The sequence below is a fragment of the Capsicum annuum genome, chromosome 9, assembly GCF_002878395.1.
Source record: "Capsicum annuum cultivar UCD-10X-F1 chromosome 9, UCD10Xv1.1, whole genome shotgun sequence".
Lineage (NCBI taxonomy): Eukaryota > Viridiplantae > Streptophyta > Magnoliopsida > Solanales > Solanaceae > Capsicum > Capsicum annuum.
The window spans coordinates 66,253,307-66,267,715 of NC_061119.1; the positions used below are offsets into that span (position 1 = coordinate 66,253,307).

General features: G+C 32.1%; 1 protein-coding gene across 1 annotated transcript; it reads right to left on the reverse strand.

The window, feature by feature from the left end:
- Positions 1 to 8,997: 8,997 nt before the first annotated feature.
- On the reverse strand, positions 8,998 to 10,226 carry LOC124887082 (transcription factor bHLH140). The gene is given in 4 exon segments (XM_047396262.1): positions 8,998 to 9,093; positions 9,096 to 9,477; positions 9,479 to 9,541; positions 10,207 to 10,226. Coding segments are annotated over 4 exon segments (561 nt in total).
- Positions 10,227 to 14,409: the final 4,183 nt, after the last annotated feature.

The window sequence follows — 14,409 nt, forward strand, 5'->3', positions numbered from 1 at the left end:
TGAGATGGAATTATGTCCAAAAAGTATTTGATTATGAAAGTATGATGATTTAATTTGTTAAGCCTTGATTTATACTATCATTCCACTATTTCCTTATTATGAATTTATAATTCATATTGGAAATTCTATATCCCTACTATGGGTTGATGTCTCAAGTACCTTTAAATGAGAGTTGGATGGCAAATTGAGAAATGTTGATATTGAAGTTGCAATGAGTCTTGGTATTCTTCGGATGGTTTTGATGAGTTAAATTGTTGAAAATATTATGTATTGAGTCTTCATATTCTTTTCCCAATGTCGAGTCGGTTATGGTCCAATGCATTGATACCTTGTTGATGTTGAGGAAGATTAAAATATTTTGAGCTAAAATGTGTTGACTTAGGAATCCACAAATTGATATGATTTGATAAATGAGAAAGAGATTTGATTTGGTCTTTATGATAGACCCTTGTAATGTGATGGTGGATTTCCTAACGCGTTCTGAGCTTGTCGGGGAGTAGTACTTAGCACTGAGAGAGAAATTTGGTATTTCCCCGATCCTATGTGCCACCGTAGGATAGTTTGATGATGATATTATTGGCCAGAGAGCCCGATTATGATTATTGCAGTTTTAAGGTCGTACTCCCTGGCAAATAGTATGACACTCTCGCCAACAGGGGTATCAAACGTTGGTATTCCACGTAGCTCACGTGGGGTTGTCGGTTATAGGAAACTCCCCTGTCCATAAGAGTCATGTTTATTGAAATACTGAGTCACTCCGAGTTTTGATGTGGTAAGTCAAGTTGCCTATGATGATCTATAATAATTTATGAGGGTTTTCTCCTACATTTTCTATCTAAGATGTTATGAGTTGCATGATTTAATGTCACTCAAGCCAGGTGTGTCATTATGGTCCGTATGTATGTTTTTATGAAATTTATGATATTATTTATATGTTGCATGCGCCTCCACATACTCAGTACGTATCTTGTGCTGAACTACATATTTCTCTATGGGCTACATTCTTACCATGATGTAGGTTCAGGTACTCAGCCGCAGCCGCGACAGTGATATCCGAGTGCCGCATGTACGTTCCTTCAGTGGTGAGTCCTCATGGTTCGAGGACCAAGTTGCTATTTTTGGTGTTGTTGTTTTGTGATCCCTTTGGTCTGTTGAGTCAGTTCGGAGTTTGTCCCAATGGCTCGTTGATTTTGCTATATAGAGGATATGTCAGACTAGTGTATTGTTGGGTTGGTTTGTGTATAGACAATCCATATATGTACAGTCTAACGATATTCCGTGCCATGTGCGATGTGGTATGATATGTACTTGTATATATATATCCTTAGCATAGCATGTATTTTGTTGTATTGGAACCCAAGGGTAGTGTTTTGGCTTAAAGGGTTAGCTTGAGGCTACGTGTAGCCTTAGTCATCGTGTGGCATCTCGGGATGATATTTCGGGCCGTTACAGTTATAGAGTATCTCATAAATGAATACAAATATAATGTAGTAGTGTCAACTCTTGTCCATGAAGCATAACTTATTGTTTGATGGTTTTTGGGCTAAGTCTTGCATCTAAGCCAAGAGTTATAAAGCATTTCATAAGTAAGAAACACAATGTGGTAGAGTTGACCTTTGTCCAATGTACGTAACTTATTATTTGAAAATTCTTGGGGATAAGTCGTGCCTCTAAGGCAAGAGTTGCAGAACACCTCATAAATCAAGACATAACATGATTGTGTCAACTCTTGCCCATGGGGCATAACTTGTTTGTTGAAAGTCCTTAGGCTAAGTATTGCCTCTAAGGTAAGAGTTATAGAATATCTCATGAATCAAAACGCAATGCGGTAGTGTCAACTCTAGCCCCTGAAACGTAACTTGTTTGAAATTCCAAAGTCTTGCTTCTAAGACAAGATTTATCGAACATATCTTAAATCAAGCTACAATTTGATAGTGTCAACTCTTACTCATGGGGCATAATTAGTTGTTTGTAAGGAATCGAAGAAAAGAAAAGAAATATATAAAATTTGCAGAAAAAGAAAGAAGATAAAGAAAAATATTATAAAAAAATCAAAGAAAATAAAAACCAGATAAAGGAAAAAATCTAGAAGTTTAGAGGAGAAAAGGAAAAAAAGTAAACGATGGGAAAAACTAAAGGTTGAGAATTTTTTTCCTAAAAAAAGAAAAGAAAAAATTTTTTTTTTTAATAAAGAAGTTGAATGGAGAAAAGAAAAAAAAGTAAGGATGGGGAAAAACAAAAAAAAAATTGAAAAAGAAAGGAGAAAAAATATAAATCAAAGTAAAATTAAAAAAGATGAAAAAAATTGAAGTTGAAAGATAAATAAGTATCGAGTTGTTTAGAAATATTTGAGATATGAAAGGACAAATATGTGTTTATTCTATACATAAAAAAAAGATTAATTTTGTAGGACTTTTGTTGTGGAGTATAAAAAAAAATAAGCCACCCATTATGAGGGTCATTTATATAGTTTAGCCCCTTTTGTCGTCAAATTAATGTGTCTTTTTTAAGTAAATTTTTGTGGCTTTTCAGTCATTTTATTAATAATCAACCAAAGAAAAAAAGGTTTGGCCCAAGACACATAAAAATAATATACAATCTGAAAAATATTATGGAAGAAGCATACTTTATAAATTCTAACCTAGCTATAAATATGTAATAGTCTCTTTCCTTTGTCTTTCTCATCCACATTTCCCCTATTTGTTTCACTATATTCCCAGCGTCATCCGCTTCAACTCCCAGCTCAATCTTCTCCTGCTTTGGGTGATTTTCGATGTTGTTGTGATGATCTTTTTCACAAAAGTGTTGTCAAAATATCAAGATAATTCTCAATTGTTCTTCATTTGTTTCTTTGTACTTATTCTGACTCTGTTCTTTTCAGGTGGTTGGGTTGTATCTGAGATGAAGCTAAAGAAGGAAATGCTTGGAGTTTGTAGCTCTTCTACAGATATCTCATTTTTTCCTCTCATTTTACACTTTAGATACCCAATTTTAACTCAATTCTTTGTTCTTTTAGATAAGTACTTGGGATGATTTTTTCATTGCTAATTTGATCTTGTGGCTAACCTATTATGCTAAAAGAATGACATGACGTAGTTTCTTTTTATTTTTGGTGATAATTTTTGTGACCTAACGTAGTTTAGCCTATATAATTTAACACTTATAGTATTCCTCACAATATTAGCACCTTGACACAATGTTAATTTTCATCCTTATTAGATTATCATCTGTAACAATTATCCCCTTCCATGCTCTCCACAAGAAAAAACATATTTTAGTAGGCAAGTAATTATTCCAAGTCTGTCCTCAATCTTCACTTTTTGTTTTCATTTTTCTAAGAATTTCATATGTATCTTTGACAGTAAAAGTACCATCAGAAGTAGTCATCCACCATGCTTTATTTTTGTCATCTCCCAAAATACTTGGGTTGATATTTTTCACTATGTGATCAATTGTATAGTTAGAGATATAATTTTTAAGCTTGTTAACATTCCATTTCCCATCTTTTGTGATAAAATCTTTGACTTTCATTTCTTCCTCAACATTATTATGTTCCTCCATAAAATATAAAACACCTAACTTTGTCCAATTATTAAACTAGAAACTAGCTCCTCCTTCTTTGATTTGCCAGTATATATTAGCTCAACATTTTCTCTGATCTACAATATATTTTTTTCATGCTAGTGAGACTCCAAAACCTTGAGCAATTATTGGGTGCTTCTTCTTACAGTATTTATTCCACATGAAGTGGCTCCATAGAGATCCTGTAGAGGTTCTGAAATTTCACCATAATTTTATAAATAGTGCCTTTGAGATCGTTGTTCCTCATTTGGGTGACATAAATCGTCCCACACAACTCAATATTTTCCTTTTAATTCACCTGTTTTGCCTAAAAAATATCTTGCCATCAATTTGTGTAGTTGATCAGTTACCCTCTTTGAAGGGTTCATGGCAGACATCATATATATTGGCATTAATTGCAACACATTACATAGTAACACATATTTTTTCCCGTAAGTTAATAGTTTACTGTGCCATGACATAATTCTCCTTTTCACTTTGGTGATTGTCTGCTCAAAATAAATCTTATTTTATCTACCATAAAAAATTGGACATTCAACATAAGTTTAAAAAAAATTATATAGCAATGTTAGTTAATCTTCTTAATATTTGCTTGTTTGCCACAAGTACCCTCTCATGCAAATAAATAAAATTCTTTGATAGGTTGATTAATTGATCAAAAACTTTTTCATATTTCTGCAACACTTTCATCATTTTCTTAACGGAACCTTTATGTCCTGGGCAAAAGAGTATTGCAATATACGCATATGAAGAATGATTTATCTTCTCACTCCACTTTGATAATTTAAAATCTATGAATTCATTGTCTTCATTAAGCCTATTTAAACTTCTAGATAGAACTTCAGCTTGAATTATAAATAAAGTCAGGAACAAAGAATCTCTCTGTTTTAACCCTCTTAAAGAGTGAAAAAATTCAAAAGAATTGCCATTAACTAGTACTGAATGCAGTTGTTTGGTATTAGTATCCATACCATATCTATCATTCTTTCAGAAAAATCAATTCTCCTAAGCACTTTTGTTAAATAAATTCAAGAAACCCTTTCATTAACTTTTGCCATATCTATTTTTATAACTAAATTATAGTGCTTATTACTTTTATTGATATTTCTAATAATTTCTTATGCTAGCAATACATTCTCAGTTATACTCTTCCCTTTCATGAATCCACTTTGATTTTCTGAAATGATGCTTGGCAAATATACCATAATTCTTTCATGAATGATCTTTGATATGACCTTATTTATGTATGTGCTGAGACTGATTAGTCGTAGATCTGCCATTCTTTTAATCGACTCTTTTTTTGGTATTAGAATTAAGTTAGCATGAGTTATGTATTTTGGTAGCTTCATTCCACACAAAAAAATCATTACCACTCTGACCATGTCTTTTTCAATAATGTTCCAGCAATTTTGAAAGAATTTACCTGAAAATTCATTAGGACCACTAGGTCTATCCTTGCTTAATGAGAAAAACATCATTTATTACTTCCTCTATCGTCAAGGTTTTGTCCATTTTATTTCTCTACTCTTCTGTGAGTATTTCAGGAAAACAATCAATCATGGAATAATCTATCTCTATACTTATTTATTTAAATTTCTCACTAAAAGCATTGACTGCTTCTTTGACAATCTCTTGAGATTCTTTCAATAAGATATCTTGAATATTTTTAATCTTTGGTATTCTCAAATTTATCCTTTTTTCTTTTACATATTAGTGAAAAAACTTACTTGGTGTTTCTATCACCATCTTTGAACCATGTCATTTCAATTTTTTATTTTCAATAGTCTTCTTTTATTTAATACAGCTTCGTCAAATCGTTCTTTGCATTTCTCAATTTCAATTTATTAGCCTCTGTGTTGTTAATCTCCAACTGTATCTCCTTTATTTTAACAATATCTTACATAGTGGCCGCTTTTTGAAAAATGTTCCCATATGTTTCCTTGCTCCATCTTACTATTTCCTTATTTAACGCTTTAATTTTCTCATGAATTATTTTAAAAGGACTGCCATGTATCTTTATACTTCAGATATTTTCAACAACCTTTTTAAATAAATCATGTTTGGTCTAGAAATTCAAAAATTTAAAAGGTTTAACTCCCCTTTCTTCATTTGTATTGTAAATCAATTGTATTGGAGCATGATACGACCCTTATGTAATTAAATGTCATACTTCTGAAGAGGAAAACTCATTAACAAACTTTTGATTTTCAAATACTCTATGCAATCTTTTCAATATGCATTCCTCCTCTGTCCTTTCATTCCACCAAGTGTAATTACTTTCCGAGTATTCCAAATTTGTGAGGGAACAAGTGTTTACACATTGATTAACATCAGTACTTCCATTATAATTGACAAGAAGACCACCCCATTTCTCTGAGGAATCCAATATAAAATTGAAATTGCCTCCAATTATCCATGGATCTATGATGTTTTACACTATTTTTCTTTATATCTTTCCATAATTCAAGTTTCTCAACGGCATTACACCTTGCATAAACAACAGTTATTCTTACAACTTTTTGCACTATGTTATGTGAAAATTTAATGGTGATCTGTTAATAACTATCAGATATTATTTCTCTATTCCAATCTTGATTGTGGAACACCCATATTTTTGCTTACATATTACAAGCCGTATGTTTCATCGTAGTCTTCTTCTATACCTATCTATATTTTGAGGCCCTTGAAAAGGTTTAAAAAAGCTATACATTCATATCTATTTCTTCTTTTTAAATCAATCAATCTCTAAAAGAAGTTTTGAGAATTGACTGATCTTATATTTCATAATAATAATTTATGGATCATTGCTTAGCCAGTAGTGGTTTAGCAGAGATACTCCTTGTCTTCCTTACTGGTCCTGCTTTGTTGTTTCTTTTTTCCTTGTTTAGTGTTTTCTCATGCCTATGGGAAAGATCCCCCTTACTTACTTACATCAGCAATGTTCTCCAGTATATCATCATCTTCATCTTCTTTCATTCTTTTCTTTTTTTCTTATGTTATGTTAATTTGAGAAGTAAATTCATTATTTGTTGACTCAATCACCTCCTCATACTGTTTTGCTATGCTATCTTCTATTGGATTTTCATAGTTTTCTTTTTTAATTTGTTGTTAGTGATCCTATAGATCTTTTTGATCCGTATCTTTTTGATCTTTCTGCTCTTTTTGTCCATCAACTATATCTTCTGCTTCATCAATCAATTTTCTTCCAGCACCTTCTTGCTCTTCTGAAATATTATGGATAGTTGGCCCTTTAGATGAACTCTTATTCATATCAATGATTTATTTTGTTTTCCTATTTTCTTGATCCTCAACCTGTTTACCAAAAGCTTCCTATACCCTTTTTTAGTGCTTTATTTTGTCTTATTTGACCTTTTTTCTTTATCTTCACCCTCAAGTTTCTCTTCTCTTTTATCATCCTTCATACTTTTGTCCTCTAAAGTATCAAACTTGTTGTTTGTTTAAACAGCTTCACCCTCATTATTTTTATCCCTTTGATTTCTTCTCTTTATTGTCCCACCTCTCTCGTGATGTCTACCTCTTCTCACCCCAGTTCTTCATCTTTGTTCATGAAATTTATTGTCATTATTCTTCTCGTTATCCACTTTTTTTAATTTCTCCTCTCCCTTTTATTGATTTTTTCTTCACTTTTCTTGTTTTCTCCCTTCTTGTTTGGCTCTTCTCCCTTTAGATACAACTTAACATGTAGAATAAAGCACTCCTTCTCATTATGTCTATATAATTTGCAGTTTTTTGCAATACTTTGGAAGATAATCATATTGGATTTGTATCCACTTTGGCACAATTTTTTCTAACTTCTTTTTGATTTCAATGTTGGTTCTTTTAGTAAAATCACCTAGGAAATCCACCTCAACTTTCACTCTAGCACAATTGGGTCTTGTTTTATTGCATGTGACCATATACTCTTGTGATGGTTTTCCCACTAAAGTAGCTAATGAGAATATTGTCTTCTTTCCAAAGAAATTTGGTAGCAGAGCAGGTAGTGAGATTTATACTGCTGCTATTGATGTCTCTTCTTCCGGATCAAAAAGTGAATTCTACTTAAAAGTTCACATTGAATAATTTCAATTTCTATAAGCTATGAAAAAATGATTTTGATAATAGATTCACACAGTCCTTCAAACTTGACGCTCTAATAAGAACATACCTATTGTATAGTAGAACAATATTTACATCTCCTATTTGTCCACATTGTTTTGAAATTAGTTTACGTAGTTCTTGTATATCTAATCATCCGTAAGAAAGTTTTTCAACGACTGCATATTTCAATTCCTCATTCACAATCATTTGTGATATCACCTTTTCCTCCCATATAACCCTAGATTCTCCATGCAGGTATGTAAGGGGTTTCAGAGTTAATGGTGTATGAACCACCTGATTATAACTTTTTGTATTAGTGATTAAATTCAAGTTACCAAGTTGAGCAGCCTTCGGCAGTGGCTGTCCAACGGCCAGATTGGCCATTGTCGATGATGATAGGCTAGGGTTTTTCAGGCAAGCATTTTTGAAGCAACTTTGTACTAGTATTATACTTATTATAACGGATATCATCAAACTAATGCGTCACACCTTTTTTTTTTTAAAAAATATCTATTCGAAAAGCAATGTCATTTTATAATAAAAAATAAATTAACTCTATATTTTCTTTTTATCAATAGTAAAACAATTTATAACCATAAAGATATCTAAAGTTTATTTTAAATCATAAATAATTTTTTTCTTTATTTCTTAAACTTTATGCCTAGTTAAACAGTATCACATAGCAAGGATCGGGAGAGATTTTTTTACCATCATAAATTTCAAAATTTTTTGTTCTTTCTTAAATTTTGTGCCTAATTAAAAACTTTCATATAAATTAAAAAAGAGCTGAGTATACAGTACTGTCCTACAAAGGAAAATACACATTACTGACACTTAATTTAATCGGTTAACTTACATTTTATTTTTTAAATAATGTAATTTGTATAAATATTTTCTTATAAAATTTAATAGTTTTTTCCTATACATTAGATTAACCAACTTCAAGCCACCAACAATGATTGTGGTGGAGTGTTAAATATTCCATCATCCTTAATCAGAATTCTCGGATTCGAGCTCCCTTGATACGAAGTCACCTTTGTTATGGAGCACTTTACCTCCAATATAGAACTTCTCGGTGCAAATCTAAATTTAGCCAAACTTCAATGCAGATATCGAATATCAGGTGTAAAAAAAAAACTTCAAGCCCTTCCACAAAGTCACATGATTAATAGATTAGTAGTACTGAAAAACCTCACAGCATACTTAAATCATCTAATCAAAACCTACAACTAACGCGCGCACACACAGTGTGTGTGAGAAAACAACATTAATACTATTTTCTAATTAAACTTAAGACAACATAATAAACTTAAACATCTAATAATACATAAAAGCATCACCATAAATATTAGTTTTTTCTCCTCTAAATTGATCTCCAACTGAAAACGAAAACCCAATTTGTTGAAAGCCATCTGCAGCTGGTACTCTATCAAGTTGTTGTTGTTATTGTTATTATTATTATTATTATTATTATTATTATTATTATTATTATTATTATTATTATTATTTATGAGTATATTCTGATCAACAAGAGGGTCATTACATTCCACCATTTCATGATTAGAATAATAATTTGGATGATTATGACTATCACCCACAAGATTAATCATTGTTCGATAAAGCCAAATTTGTGTCTTGAGGAACTTGTCATAGTGAATTGCTTCTTCCAACATGGTAACAGTGTCTATTTTAGAACCACGAGGTACTAAACTCTGCAAAATCTTGAAATGATCACTGATTCTATGTCTCCTTTCACACGCTGCGACACTTTGTGGATCAGTGGATAGCTTCATAACTTTCTTTTTTTTTCCCATTAATATTTTTGCTTGAAGAAGAAAAATAAGTGGAATAAGTTGTTGATCTATCAATTATTTTTTTAAGGACATGTTTATGATGTTTGAGAAAGGGAGATTATTATGCATGGTTATATAGAGGAAAATGATTGCACATAAGTAAAAAGATTTTGATTTCACTGACAAAACAATGAAAATTTCTTTTTTTTCTTTTACATCGGGAGGAACTTGGAACCAAACTATACCATCAAACTAAAAAAAATACCAAACTATGCCATATATTTAAAAAAAATACCAAACTATGCTTAACTCACGAAAATTATGAGTTATGCACAAATATTTTAACGGAAGGCAGCTTACGGTATTAAATTTTTTTGAAAAGTGCATAACTCACAATTTTTGTGAGTTATTCATTCTTATTTTAACATAACTCACAGTTTTTGTGAGTTCTATATTCTTATTTTTTAACATAACTCACGACTTTTGTGAGTTATGTATTTTATTTTTGTGAGTTATGCATTTTACTACAACATAACTCACAAAAATTGTGAGTTATTCATTTTATTTTAACATAACTCACAATTTTTGTGAGTTATGCATTTTATTATAACATGACTCACAAAAATTGTGAGTTATGCCTTTTATTTTAACATAACTCACAATTTTTGTGAGTTATGCATTCATTTGTGAGATAATGAAAAACGTTTTCGAAATTTTATTTAACATAACTCACCTTTTTTGTGAGTTATGCATCTGTTTTATCATAACTCACAAAAAAATTGAGTTATATGCTTTTTAAATTCTCCTATCTAAACACCCGTATACATTCATTCATTGTATATGGTTTTCAAATAATTCTTCTTCTTCTTCTTCTTCTTCTTCTTCTTCTTCTTCTTCTTCAACTTCAATTCTTTTTTTTTCAATCATCTTCAAACTCAATTTATCTTTTCAAAATTTATCAAATTTTAGAGAATGAATTCTGAACGTGTTAAAGTTACACTTTTTTGGGATGGCAGAATTATTCACGAGGGAAATATAATATATTATAATACTTCCCCCAAGTCCAACGCAAAGTATCCAATTTCAATTGGTTATAGATATAAAGATATAAAACTCAAATTGCAATCCTTCTTTTTTTGTAAAACTCACATTTTAAGTGAGTTATGTAGCAATAAAAATAAATTTAAAACTCATACAAAATTAGTTTATGTATTCAATTTAATTAGTTAAATTTATATTTTGACATTTTTTTACGACACATGATTTCAAATCATTCTTTTTTGCAAAAAAAAAATTTAAAAAATTAATAAATCCACAAAATATATTTACAAAAATGATATAATTACAAAGAAGTATTTTATAATATTAAATGTGTAACATTACTATGTGCCACAATCCCTAAATCGTATCGATGTGTATGGTCTTAGTCCTCTCTAACCAATTGAAATTGGATACTTCACATTGCACTTGGGGGACATACTATAATATATTGTATTTTCCTCGTGAATAATTTCGCCATCCCAAAAAAGTATAACTTTAACACGTTCAGAATTCATTCTCTAAAATTTGATAAAGTTTTGCTAAGATAAATTGAGTTTGAAGATGATTGAAAAAAAAAGAAGAATTGAAGTTGAAGAAGAAAAAGAAGAATTTGTAAACCATATACAAAAAATAAATGTATACGGGTGTTTAAATAGGAGAATTTAAAAGTATATAACTCACTTTTTTTGCAAGTTATGATAAAACAGATGAATAACTCACAAAAAGGTGAGTTATGTTGAATAACATTTCGAAAACGTTTTTCATTATCTCACAAATGAATGCATAACTCACAAAAATTGTGAGTTATGTTAAAATAAAAGGCATAATGCAGACCCAACATCTTCTGATCATTGAGCTTGGTTGGCTACCAACTGCATTAGCATATGATTAGACCGTCTGAATTTTGCATTTGAAATATCTCCCTGAGCAGTTGGGGGACAGTTGACATTAGTTTGCGGAGCCCAAGGTGGACTGGTCCGGATTGGAGGGACTCCTGGGGTAGGGACAAATTCTGAAGTGTGAGTCCTGTGTGGCGCGCTACACACCCATAAACAAGACTCTACCCAACGGAATTTCGCAGACACCCTGGGACCATGAACCATGCTTTGATACCAAGTTTGTCAAGACCCAAATCAGGACCTGGCCGTGATGAGCATTTCAAACTTTTGAGGCCCGAAACACCCCTATCTATCTAGTAATCATGCACCTAATTCATATGATCCAAGTAATACAGAAGAAACACAATATAATGGAAACATGGTTAAGAATCATATGAAAACAATAATGGGTAATAATGTCCCATAATCTCAATCAACATTTTGAAAATCATCTGCGAAATCTCTACTACATGATTGAAACAAGTAACTATCTTAAAACTAGGACAAGGCCCCCAGTAGACCCAAAAACTGAATATAATATGAAAGAACTATAGGACTTAAGACCTTTCGAAATATAGAAGGCTCACCACTTGTCGCTACAGCTCTGTCAGAAAGTTTTACTGATTCTCTTGACCCCTAGACTGGGCCTCTAAACTTGAGAGGTTGGAGAGGGGAAGGGGGTCAGCACAAAATCACTGGCACGCAGAGATATCAAAATAAAACATAATATTTTTACAAAGTATAGTTGATAGCCATTATAAAGCAATTTCGTATCAAATCATTTGAAAGCACATGGGTGTAATGCAATAGTTTTTCTTAATAATAATGAAATGCAACTGAGCTAGGTGGAATACCCTACATAATTTACACCAACTGTCAAACCTCGGTTGCCGCTGAGATTAGAGTATAAGTGAGGGAGAGACACACAAGACCACAAAGCATGGTGTCTCAACCCAAATCAAATATGGTAGTGTACAAGACCATAAAGTATGGCTCCTAACCATAATCCCAATTCATGATAATATAATATCAGGTATACATGACCACAAAGTATGGTACCGATATTCTGTATCGGCAAACACGCTCTTCTAGTAATGAGCCGCTTATGTCTCAAATACCTTCTTCGGGCATCCACCTTTTTCATGTAAAATTAATGTATTCAAATTTCATCTTATTCAATCGTATATTGTATTCTATAGGGTATCATCATACCCGACTTGCAAGTAATCAATATCCATCCACATATGCATAATCATGTAAAAACCAAGGCGCTTCATCAATTACAAGTGGTGAACAATATTTATTTCAAATTCATACTCTCTTTTGTTGATCACAATATAATATGGAGTATCAAAACATTATCACGGGAATTTGAAAATAACTTATCATTCATATTTATCAACTTCCATAGAAAATCTCAAATTACATATTCATGGTTTCAACCATTGAAGTATATAGGCAAACAATTCCCATGACATAAAGAAAATGGCTTAGAAATCATATTAAAAGAAAGATATTAGCATTTGATTGAAAACCCCCATTTAAAAGCATGCATGTTCATAAAGACTACACCCATGAGATTTTTGGATAACCTCACGTACCTCAATTACTATGAATATTAGGTTCTTCTTGAAGGCTACATTGAGAGGATTTCAAATATGCAATTAGTTTCTAAAACCCACGGTTGAATCTTGAGTAGCTTGGGTATTTATTTTGAAACCCTAAGAAGAATCTTGAGCACTTTTGATAAAAGAATATGTATTTTAGGGTCCTTGGAACTAAATCTCGTGTTTTAGGGATAAGTAAGGATGGAAAAGGATCACTTTGTCCTCAACACAGTGTTTAAATCACTAGAATTCCTTACAAAGGCACCGCCTATCTCATCCCCTATCTTCACATAGGCACTGCCTATGTTTGCATAGGCGCCGCCTAGTCTATCTCCTATGTTTGCATAGGCACCGTCTAGGCTATCACCTATATTCGCATAGGCGCCGCCTAGGCTATTGCCTATGCTTTCCAATGGCCATGGGCGATTGGTTAGGCATCGCTTATCACTTTGAAAAGCCATATCTTCTTGCTCGGGTGTCGAATTTTAGCCATCTTGGTATCGTTGGAAAGCTAACTTGAATAACTATTATTTGAAACATAGTAGGTTCCCTAATTCACCATATATAGAGAGTTATGATCAAAGTAAGCTAACACACTTTACAACATCCACTAAAACTTAGTTGATCAAAATAGTTTCACGTCGTCCTTGAGTTGAGGGACCTATATGGTCTAAATTCAAGATTGAGTGGATTTCACATGTTATATGATAATTAACATGTCGTGTTGGCATAGGATTTTATGGCTTCAGGATTAATAATGCATCAAAATCATGGTCTATATTGTAGCCCAAATTGCAGGGTGTTACATGAATAAATTAGGAGGTTATGAATTCCCCCAATTTTGTGAGTGTTGGCAATTGAATTGGTAATAACCTCAACCTAATCTTGTTAAATTGGTTTTGAACATGAAATTCTGCACATTAAACTATTCTTGAACTATTGCATGGCATAAGATGTCTATTAAAACATAAATGGGTTTAAGTGACAATTGACAGAATGGGTTTGAGTCCTAATTGACTAAATGGGTTTGATTTCCAATTGACTAAATGGGTTTGAGTCCTAGTTAGTTAAATATTTTAAAGTCTTATTGACCGATGGGTTTGAGTCCCATTTGGCTAAATTGGTTAGAGTCCTGTATTGGCTATTGGGTTTGAGTCTTAAATGGCTAAATAGGTTGGAGTCCCATGGGCTAAGGGGTTAGAGTTCCTATTGGCTAAGTGGTTTAGTTTGGCAAAATAATAAGCTTGTAAGTATAAGGGTATGTTGATACCTATGGTATGCGTAAATAAATGGCTCATTGCTTAATGGATGAGAATGTGAGTAAATATTTTAATTGGGTTTAAAGAGGGTTTGTATAGCAAAGCCGTAAAGGTTGAGGTCCCTAGGGACGACCAATATTGGAAACCACGT